At 36.0% G+C, this 12,185-nt stretch overlaps 1 protein-coding gene across 1 annotated transcript; it reads left to right on the plus strand.

The window, feature by feature from the left end:
* The first annotated feature begins 8,709 nt into the window (after nt 1-8,709).
* Nucleotides 8,710-9,651, plus strand: LOC101825764 (olfactory receptor 6C3-like). The gene has a single exon (XM_005079805.2). It carries the CDS (start codon nt 8,713-8,715, stop codon nt 9,649-9,651), a length of 939 nt encoding a protein of 312 aa, XP_005079862.1. The 5' UTR covers nt 8,710-8,712.
* Nucleotides 9,652-12,185: the final 2,534 nt, after the last annotated feature.

Consider the following 12,185-nt stretch of genomic DNA (forward strand, 5'->3'; position numbering starts at 1 on the left):
AAAAGAATAAAAAGAAAAAACTAATTTAAAAGAATTTTTGTGGCAATCAATACTGATTTATTTATTTCTTACCAAATGTTAGTTAAATGTTACACATTTGTCTCATTTCTCCCATGACTTCTTAGACTGACACTTTGCTTCATTTTATACAGTGTTTTATCAGTTATCCCAAACAAAGCATGTGATCTTAAATGATGCTCGAGGTTCAAGTTATTTGGACCTTTTAATGTCCCCTGACACCTTCTCCTTCAGCCAGGTCCTGGCTGCCAAGCAGGAGAAAAGATTTTATTACCTCCTTAGCACATTCTGGTTTCTCTAGGCTCTTAATTTGTTCCCCCTAGGGCAGTTCCTGAGTGAGGGCTGGACCTCAGAGTACATTTCGTTTTTGTCAATGGGGCAAATAATTAAAAGAAAATTTTTAAAGATTTCATCTTACCCTGATCAGAGTGACTAAGATTTTTTTAATAAAATAAAACCATTTTAAAGGATGGCAAATGCTTTCTTAGATGTTAGGAAAGGGAAATACTTACTCACTGCTTGTTTAATTGCACAATTGTACAGACACTATAGAAATCATTTTGGAGGTTTCTCAAGAAATTAGAAATAGATATCATGTGATCCAACCATATATACCATTCTTAGTATATATCCAAAGGACTCTATATCACATTACTTACTTATTGATGTTCATGATGCTCTACTCACAGTCAGGAAATGGAAATAGTCTAGATGTTCATCAGCTGTGATACTTTTCCACAATGGATTATTATTAAGCTGTTTTTTTTTAAAAAAAAAGCCAATTTATGAAATTCGCAGTTAAATGGATTGAAATGGAAGTAACATTGTGAGTAAGGTAAGACCCTCAGCATGATCCCCAAACTCATTAGCACAGGAACTGTCTGCAGTATAAGGAGGCAATCTAAGCCAAGAGTACCACAGCCAGAGCAGGACCGAATAGGCAACTTTGGCCTCCAAGTCTTGTTCAGGACCAGAATGAAATTCTATAGACACTAAAGCAAGTACAATACTGAGGGAACTTGAAGATCAAAGTGTCTGTGGCCTTCCATCCAAGAGGTTTGCCTAAACCGTGACCACAACAGTATACTGATGGTGATATAGGCCACAACTTGAGTTTGTGAAGGAATTATGGATTTCCATGTTGCACAACTGTAATTGCTCAGATGAAATGTCCCCCTGTATGCTCATATGTTTGAACACTTGGCCCCAGAGGGTGTTACTGTTTAGGAAGGTTATGATATCTTTAGGAGATGGCTATTCCTGAAGCAAAGAGATCACTGGAGGCAGACCTGTTACATTATGGATCAGCCTCAGTTCCCAACTACTGATATAATGTAGCTAAATACCTCAAACCCTTGTTACCCAAGTCTTGAGCTAAGCCCCCACTATTCCTTCCCTGTTGTGAGGAACTCTACCTGCTTAAACCATGAGCCAAAATAAAATTTCCTTACATTTCAGTTGTTTCTTTCAGGTATTCTGTCACAATGACAAAAAAGTATCACAATTTGGTATCAAGAAGTAGGTCCACTACTACCATAAATATGAGAAGGGGCCCACAAAGATTTTGGAACTGGTTTGTGGGAGAAGTGTCAGAGGATAGAGCTGTAGGCTAAAGGAATCTTAGAACACTCTAAATAGAACTTAATGGATGATTCTATTAAATGTTTGGAAAATCAAAGCATCAAAAGAAAATCAAACAGTAGACACAAGGACTCTATCAGGCAATGAACCAGAAACTATTAATTCTGTATTCTGGCAAAGAATCTGGCCACAACAGATTTTTGAATGAAGACAAATACAAATTCATTTAGTGGAGAAAATGTTACGACAAGGTAGCATCTAGGCAACAGCAAAGTTATTGTTGGTTGCCTTTAGAGAAGATTAAAGTGAAAATTCTGAGCAAAAATTAGAACAAAAAATGTTTGAAAATGTGCAGTTTGATGAGGGACAGTTACATGAGAGAATTTGAAGCTATAGGCAAAATGACCAAAAACAGCAGTAAATGTTAAGATTATTAGTTCAATTAAAGAAAAACATTGTGGTCTGAATTGGGACAACAGCAGAGCAATATCAAATCCACAGAAAGGCCAGGGCTCTCTGTCCTACCATGACTGCCTGGGAAAATGTATTCATAAATTTAGGCCCCTGGTTTTGAAGACCGAAGGCCACCAAGGCTGTCTAGAAAGAGAGCTGGCATACATCTTGAGCTATGCAGCAGAACGTGACAATGGTGTCTATGTGTTACAAGTTCTTCAAGGTGAATGGTCGTAAGAGCTGTGGGTCATGGGAGCTGGAACTAAGGTTCCATAAAGGCAATGAAACCGGACAATGTATAGCATGATCTAATGTGACAGAGAGCAAGTAACTAACCCTAACCTCTAAACCCTAGCCACTAGCACCTAACCCTAACCCTATTACAAAAAATCCTTACATTTCACAAAATTAATAACATGTGTGGATCATTGTTCCAACACTGCCCTATAGAGGCATGATTGCTGAGGTCCTAGTCTACACTCCACAAACTCTCCCTTCACATTTAAAGAAGCAAGAAACTTTGTGTTTAATCTGTACTTCATTGGATTAAAAAATAAACACTGTTCATCTTCTGAGTACCTTGGAAAGGATTGGATACAGTATTGAGAAGTATCCTATTAGCTTATGGATAGGAGCATAACACAGATAAAGCCCCCCAAAGACTAAATGTGAAATATTAGATGATGAAAAATTCTATGATAATAGTAATTAGCAAAAAAGGAAATACACAAATTTCAGGAGAAAGGGAGTGAAGGATCTAAGCAAGCCATTATTTTAGAATCTTTAAAAAAATTATGGACATCACCCTTTACAATACCCACACACAACATAAAATATCTTGTAATAACGCTAACCTATGTAGCAAGAATTTCAATCTTTAAAGAAAGAAATTAAAGAAGATATCAGAAAATAGAAAGATCTCCCATGCTCTTTGATAGGTAGGATCAGCACAATAAAATGACAATCTTGCCAAAAGCAATCAACAGATTCAAAGCAATCCCCATCAAAATGCAAGCATAATTCTTCACAGATTTTGAAAGAACATTAATCAACTTTATATGGAAAAACAAAAAAAAACCCAGAATAACAAAAACAACCCTGTACAATAAAGGAACTTCTGAAGGAATCACCATCCCTGACTTCAAACTCTATTATAGAGCTATAGTCCTGAAAACGCCTGGTATTGGCACAAAAATAGACAGGTAGACCAGTGGAATAAAACTGAAAACCATGATATTAACCCAAAATCTACTAACACTTGATTTTTTACAAAGAAGCTAAAACTATACAATGGAAAAAAGAAAGCATCTTCAACAAATGGTGCTGGAGTAACTGGATGCTGGCATTTAAAAGACAGCAGATAGATCCATATCTATCCCCATGCACAAAACTTAAGTCCAAATGGATAAAAGACCTCAACATAAATACAACCACACTAAACATCTTAGAAGAGAAAGTGGGAAGTATGCTTGAAAGAATTGGTACAAGAGACTGCTTCTTGAACATAATACCAGTAGCACAGACACTGAGATCAACAATTAATAAATGGGACCTCCTGAAACTAAGAAGCTTCTGTAAGGCAAAAGACATAATAAACAAAGCAAAAAAAGCAGCCCACAGAATGAGAAAAGATATTCACCAACCCCACATCTGACAGAGGGCTTATCTCTGAAATTTACAAAGAACGCAAGAAGCAAGTCTCCAAAACACCAAAGGATCCAATTAAAAAGTGGAGTACAGAACTAAATAGAAATTCTCAATAGAGGAGTCTAAAATGACTGAGAGACACTTAAGAAAGTGTTCAACATCCTTAGCTATTAGGAAAATGCAAATCAAAACAACTCTGAGATATCATAGCACTCCTGTCAGAATGGCTAAAATCAAAAACACCAAGGACAGTATATGCTGGAGAGGATGTGGAGAAAGGGGAACACTCCTCCACCAACTTGTACAGCCACTTTGGAAATCAGTATGGAGATTCCTCAGGAAAATGGGAATCAGTCTACCACAAGATCCAGCAATTCCACTCTTAGGCATATACCCAAAAGATACAAATTCATACAATAAGGACAGCTGTTCCACTATGTTTATAGCAGTGTTATTTGTAACTGCCAGAACCTGGAGGCCACCTAGATGTTCCTCAACTGAAGAATGGATACAGAAAATGTGGTACATTTACACAATGGAGTACTACTTAGAGGAAAAAAAACAATGGTATACTCAGCAGAAAAAAAATGGAACCTTGAAATTGGCAGGCAAATGGATGGCACTAGAAGAAACCACCCTGAGTGAGGTAACCCAATCACAAAAAGACAAACATGGTATGTACTCGCTCTTAGATGGATTTTAGGCATGAAGTAGGGGAGTGCCAGCCTACAGTCTCAGCACTAGAGAGTCTGGGAAACAGGGAGGATCCTAAGAGAGATATGAATGGTACCTCAGAGAAAGGGAATAGGAAAGGATCTCCTGTGTAGACTGAGAGCATGGTGGGAAGGGAGAGGGATCTGGGGAAAAGTGAGGGGGTTAAGAGAAGGTGAGAGGAGGACATGGGGTAGTAGGAAAGTTGAGTAGGAAGAATAGAGGAGAGCAGAGTGAGAGATACCATAATAGAGGAAGTCATTATAGTTTTGAGGAGAGATCTGGCACTAGTAATATTTCCAGAGATCTACAAGTGTGACACCAACTGGCAATCTAAGCAATAGTGGAGCGGCTACCTCAAATGCCCTTCCCCAAGATTGACAACTACCTTGTATGCCATCTTAGAGCCTTCATTCAGTGGCTGATGGAAGCAGAGGCAGACACCCACAGGTAAACACTGAACTGAATTACTGGAAACCAATTGTTGAGAGGGAGGAGTGATGAGCAAATGGGTCAAAACTGACTGGCTGAAACCCACAGAAACAACTGACCTGAACAAGGGGGAAGCTCAGACTGATGGCTGAGAGACCATCATGGGACTGATCCAGATCCGCTGAACATGGTTTTCAGTGAGGAGGCCTTGGCATTCTTTGGAGCCTCGGGTACTAGATCAGTATTTATCCCCAGCCTCTGAATGGACTTTGGGAACCCATTCCACATGGAGAGATGTTCTCTCAGCCTGGACACATGCAGGAGGGCCTAGGCCCTGCCCTGGATGATATGGCAGATTCTGGATAGCCATCCTGAAGGAACTCATCCTCCCTGGAGAGTGGAGTCAAGATTGGCTGGGGAGGTTGAGGAGTTCGGGAGTGAGAGAGAAGGGGAGCAAGCAAGTTTCTAATTTAAATAGAATAAATAAATAAATAAAAAGAAAAAATATTATGGAAAAGAAATGTATATAATAGGAGTTTTCCAAAATATGCTGTGGTTCACCCTACAGGTATTTGCACTTTTTCTTAAAAAAGAAAATTAATAAGAACTATGCTGCTCACAATTATAGATACGATGGCAAAAAATACCAATCTAACTTCTCCTTTCCTCAAGATTTTATATGACTATGAATTAGCATGTGGGATATCACATAGTTTTGTTCCTTTTAGAAACAATTTACTCAAAATATGATTGCTATATCTATTGTCATTAATAGGTTCACAAAATAAAATAGACAAATAGCCAAAACATAGATTTTTAAAACAAAAGACAGATGAACAAAACTTTCATGAGTAGGAACTAAATTTTCAATGTTTCTATATGAATATCTTGGATCAATTATTCTTATACTGTATCACTTGTAAATTTATTGAATCTTAACTCTTACATTTTAAATAGGGAATTTTTAAAAATCTTTTATTTCTTTCCATTTGTCTCACTGCCAGTTTCTCTTAGCTATAAACTTATCAATGACCAGCACTTAAGGAAATTGTGAAGTGTAGTGTAAGTTGAAGATATCACATGTACAATATATATTTTTCAATTCATAATAATTTTCACAGATAAAATTCATCTATGTATATATATACAATTATAAGCAAAACTTAATTAAAACAAATCATACAGTGAATGAAACCAACCAGAATGTAATAAATACAACTTGAAGATAATTTTACTGTGACAATATCATGAAGAACATTGAATGGATTTTCCTGAATGTTAGGAATTGAAAGACAGTCAAAACACATAGGTTCTCAACTCCATCCATTTCAAAAGTACATTTAAGTCACACAAGTAATCAAAGTAGCATCTCATTGTGGCACAGCAAAAAGGCTTTCCTGGGTTACCAAACTTCAAAGCATGCAAGTATGGAAACTCTCCTGAAGACAGGTCCAGAAGAAAAGTATGAATGAATTCATACAATAAAAATAAATAAGTAAACTTTGGGGTGATAGATTGCTCAGTGATCAAAAGCATATATTGCTCTTCCAGAGGACCTGAGTTCAGTTCCCTATCTGTAACTGTAACTCCAGTCACATGAAAGTCAAGGTCTCTGGCCTCTGCACACACATATACTCACATGCATGTGTGCCTGCACACACACACACACACACACACACACACACACAGAGAGATTCACATTATTAAAAATAAAATATTTTTCAAATAAAAATAAAATTCTATTACATATTATTCATATATTTGCCTCATTTACTCTGAATTTTGTATACTTCCTGTCAATATTAACAAAAAAGAGCATGTCAATAATTCACCTGTGTCTTAATGATATCTCTCCATGGCACTCTGTATTTACTCAATTCCCTTGGGCTGACAGGAAGGTACAGATAAAATAAGTCCAACTCCAGGTCTATTTTGACAACATTCCTAGATAGCAACCTTCCTTATTTTTGATTATTGAAACCATCATTTGCAAAAAGAAATGTAAGATTCTCTTAAGCCTAAAGAATATATTACTTATTATATGGGTGCAAGTTCTAGTGCTGCATAGTCTTCCTTTGAAACACCCATGTAAACGCAAAGAAAAATATTTTAGTGAGTGATTCATGTTGTGCAAAGAAGGTCAAATGGGAGAGACTCTCCATTAGTGCAGGCATCCCTGTATCTGTCCATGGAAGAACGAGAAATGATGGCTGCATTGTAATCTGGTAAATTGTTCCAAAGATTTTAGAGTAACAGAAATTAAGCATACCATGAGTCAAATAGTACTAGTCTCTAAGCAAAAGAAATATAATCTGGAGATATATGACAAAGTCAAATCATCACATTCGTCAGTAAAAATGAAATCAAATAAGGTACTGAGCCAATTTGCTGACTCTGAAATTATGACTAATTAAGAAAGTAGGATTTCAGACTTCATTTTCAAGATGAACCCAGAAGTAAGTTTGTTATCTTCATATATTATACAATATTCCCATTTACTTAAGCATTTACAATATTATCTGTACATACACATACATAATGTGAAAATTAAATGAGATATTAAGGGGATATATAAAGGAAGGAAGGAATGAGGTAGTATAACGGGAAAATAAATGTCACATTTTTTTCATATGCAGAATATAGACTTAAATGTGCAGTGTGTGTGTGTAGTGTGTGTGTGTGTGTGTGTGTGTGTGTGTGTGTGTGTGTGTGATGAAAGCAGAGAAGGAAGAGGAAAGGGACCAGGGACAAGGAAAGAAGAGAAACGATGAAGAAATTTCTTATTCTTGGTCTATACATGTTGTAAGTTATAGTGATACCTATGCATGAAAATGCAATGATGAAACCCACTATACTGTGTGACAAATTTAAAAAACTTGAAATATTTATATTCATTGCTGTGGATTTATTGCACCTTTAACTCTGAAATTTTAATAAATGTCATCAACAAAAACACTATTAGTTAAATCCCAAAGCAGAAAGTCAGCAAAAAGTACTGAATTGCTCTCACATAGCCCCTATGTGTAATGCTATACTGTGATAGAAATAGTCTTTAAAGGGAATTTTTGGTTATTTGAGATAATATCTACTTTCCTGCAAATGTTACCTTGACCATCTACTTGTTCATTTGAATAGAAATGTTTTAAAACTGAATTGTGACTAATTTTAGTCAATAACTTCATTGTTTTTATAAAAAGGTTTTTCTTTCATGTCCTGTGGTCTTTGTATTATAAGAGAAAAAAGTTTAATCATCCAAGGAGAAAAATAGCATTATCCTAAGACCCTCAAGTATGAAATATAGACAGGAATGACTGAACATATCCATGAGTAAGCAGGTTGTATCTCCAGTGACATGGTCATCAGTCAATTGTTGCTGCACTTGTGAAGTTTCCTAAACCACAGTGAACTTAGTTTTACAAAATACAAATCTGAAGGTAAGGTTTAAATACCTCTAGAGTCTTTGAACTGTGTGTTTAGACTATGCCTTTTCCTAGACTCATTTTTACAATGCTGAGGAAAGGGAAGATCAGTTTTACTGTGTTTCCTCAGGCAAATCAATTTTTAAATAAATAAATAGATACATACAAACATATATATATATACATTTGATGCATTGGAAAATGATATAAGTGATATCATCAGAAGTTTTGTCCATATTTATAGCTGCAATGTATTTTTCAGTCAACAGGTTGAACAACAGATGTTACTTGTCCTTTGAATGGAAAATAAGGAAGGGCAAATTTTTGTCCATTTCATAAGACTATTTATCTTTACAAATATTTTCTTAATACTATGCCCTATGTTCAATATTTTTCTATCTCTTTTACACTAAATATACTTTGAATATTTAGGGAGATGAGAATATCCACAATGAAAAACCACACAGTGCCCACAGAATTCATTCTCTTAGGACTGTCAGATGACCCGGAGCTTCAGGTTGTGATCTTCCTCTTTTTAATTATCATGTACATTCTAAGCGTCACTGGAAACTTGACCATCATCACTCTCACCTTGGTAGACCCCCATCTACAGACTCCTATGTATTTCTTCCTCAGGAACTTCTCTGTTTTAGAAATAACATTTACAACTGTCTGCATACCTAGATTCCTAAGCACAATCATAACCAGAGACAAAACTATTTCCTACAACAATTGTACAGCTCAGTTGTTTTTCTTCATCTTCATGGGTATCACTGAATTTTACCTCCTAACGGCTATGTCCTATGACCGCTATGTTGCCATCTGCAAGCCACTGCATTACACAACCATCATGAACAGGAGAGTCTGCATATTTCTGGTTTTTTCTGCCTGGTTGGCAGGGTTCCTAAACATCTTCCCACCCGTCATCCTTTTTCTCCAGTTAGATTACTGTGGCTCCAATGTCATTGATCACTTTGCTTGTGACTACTTCCCCCTCCTGCAGTTATCCTGCTCAGACACATGGCTCCTAGAAGTGATTGGGTTTTATTCTGCAATAGTCATACTGCTCTTCACTTTAGCACTAATCATTCTTTCCTACATGTTCATCGTCATGACAATTTTGAAACTTCCATCTGCCAGTCAGAGAAAGAAAGCATTTTCTACATGCTCCTCTCACATGATTGTTATCTCTATCTCGTATGGCAGCTGCATATTCATGTATGCTAATCCTTCTGCCAAAGAAAGAGCATCACTGACCAAAGGAGTAGCTATTCTCAATACTTCTGTTGCTCCTATGATGAATCCATTTATCTACACATTGAGGAACCAACAAGTAAAGCAAGCCTTTAAGGACACAATCCAGAAGGTAGTGCTTTTCTCTGGCAAATGAAACATTTGTGATGTTAAAAGAATAGCTTCTTCTTTCCAAATTGATAGTCAAGGGAGAAACAAAAGCATGACTTGTAATAGATTGGCATTTTGAGATTTGATGAAATTCCACATTTAGAGTAACCATTATGCTCTGTACACTCAGCTCATTTCCATATGTGTTCATCCATCTATGGTTCTTTCTATTCATCATCCATGTGTTTACCTATATCTATTTTCTCAAAAAAATGAAGTCCTTTCAGATTTTTTCTATAGTGCATTCCATATCAAAATCCTCCTTTGTTGCCGTTATATCTTATTATAAATTTATTCTCATTGTACTTAATAAACTTGGTAACACTGAATACTACTTCATGGTTTTCTGATGTTTCAAATCTTTATGAAAATATATCTAGATGATATGGAAAATCTAGGCTGATGGTTATGATTTTGAATAGGAATGCATTATTTTTGTGTGGACACAGTACAATTAGCATGATAGAAGTTAGGTTTCACAGTTAACATTCTTACCATGCAACAGGAGGAAAAAGTTACCAGGAAATCTGGTTGTATTTAGCATTGTGTGGAATCAAATAATCACAATCATTGGTGGCTTAGTTAAAAATACAAATATCTGCTAAAAAATTTGAAAATATTAGAAGCATGTGAATCATATTCTTTATACTAATAATAAGGAGAAATGAAATTAATGTAAAATAAAACACACAGTGATTATTATACTTACTGCTACAGTGAAGACATACTCTAATTGTTTTAACAAGTTGTTTAATTTGATTATTTCAACGGGTACCTATAATTATTGCTCCCCATTAATATGCCTTTCTTGTAGATTTAATAACTATATACAGCATAAGGCAGAAAATGTAAAGTAATCCAAGGGAAACTAACAAAATTATGATAGACCTATGGGAGTTCAGCTTCTTGAAGAGCTGATTTCTAATCTAGGAATCTAGTAATTACCTTAGAATTGCTGACAGGAAAGCTAATGTCTACTTTTTGTATGTGCACTGTGCTTACTATACCTCAGCTTAGAGAAATCATATGTGCCCTTATTTTGTAAAGTTCCTTAAAATTGAACACTATTATCTAAAATTTACCATGGAATTAGTAATATGAAATAGAGGGTTCAATATTTCAAAGATAATTTAAAATATAGTACTTAAGTTGAGTCTTTAACAGAAAAACCAGGACTCATTAAGTCACAACACACTGAGTTTACTGTTAATAATTAACTGTTAATGTGTCCCATTCTGGCCTCATCAGTTTTGTAATTGCTGAATATGTGCTCATGTTGGCCTGAAATCACAAGCTGATGATGCAAGACAGGTCATGATTTCTGTCATATTGATGCTTGTGTTTCTTGATTAACTTGGGAGTTATTAAGAATTACATTTTTTCCTGATTGCAGGATATTGCTGGGACTAAGAGTATGATGAACCCCAAATAGTGCCTAAGGCTCCCTGGTGACTCCGTCTGAGTTTAGCCTGGGCTTTTGTTGTTCTTCCAGTTCTATTCGTAAATGGTTACGTGTAAAACTACATCTTAGGGCTGAAGAGATAGTGTGGGAGTAAAGAACAAGAGTCCTCTTCCAAAGAATCAGGATTAGAGTCCCAGAACCTACGCAGTGGTGTCTGTAACTCCAGTTCTGTGGGATCCAATGCCCTCTTTCAGCCTCCATGGGCACCAGGCAATCACATGATATACAGATTCAGGCAAGTACCTCCACACATTAAAAAAATAAAATTTAAAAAGAACTACATCCTAGAATTCTAGATATCAGACTGTTTCCAGTATTTGCCCTTCTATACCTAGGAAATAATTGTGTTCTCTATTAAAAAACATAAAACAGATCCACAGTGAATAACCAAACAAAATATCTTATAAACAAATGAGTGATTATATATGCACCATGTTTTCTTGATATCTATATAGGGATGGTTGCAGTTTTCTAAAAACAAATCGGAACTTTACAAATACTGATTCTTACTAATTTTCATAAGGTTTTAAAAATCACTAAAATTTTGTTCTAAAATATATGTTTTAATTCTGATGAATTTTTTTAGTAAGGGTCTTACTATGTAGTCACACTGCCTCTACTCAAGATGCCCCTGCCTCAGCCGCTCATCTCTTATGCTGAGATTACAGTCATGTGCCACCAATCCCAGGTAATTTTGTGATAGCTCTTTAGAATGGAATCATTTCCACTTTTGGGACATCTGGCAAGACTTGAAAGGAATGATGTTAACTGAAGGACTGTTTTTTGTTTTTTTTTTTACAAAAACGTATACCAAACTTGTGATCCTCCTGCCTCTGCCTCTTTCAGCAAATACTCCACAACCAGCAATAGCCCAAAATCAAAGGATATTTTAAAAATCAATTAAATGATTCCTAATGATATTCTGTTATACTCATGGATCCAGGCATAGCCCAATCATCATCAGAGAGGTTTCTGTGGCAGCTGATGGGAGCAAATGGAGACCCACAGCCAAGTGAGAGACAGACAGAGAGAGAGAGAGAGAGAGAGAGAGAGAGAGC

This window comes from Mesocricetus auratus, unplaced genomic scaffold (assembly GCF_017639785.1).
Source record: "Mesocricetus auratus isolate SY011 unplaced genomic scaffold, BCM_Maur_2.0 Super-Scaffold_100011, whole genome shotgun sequence".
Taxonomy (NCBI): domain Eukaryota; kingdom Metazoa; phylum Chordata; class Mammalia; order Rodentia; family Cricetidae; genus Mesocricetus; species Mesocricetus auratus.

Bases quoted from the DNA above. Each gene is read 5' to 3' on its own strand.
- LOC101825764 (XM_005079805.2), top strand. From the start codon at position 8,713: ATGAAAAACCACACAGTGCCCACAGAATTCATTCTCTTAGGACTGTCA.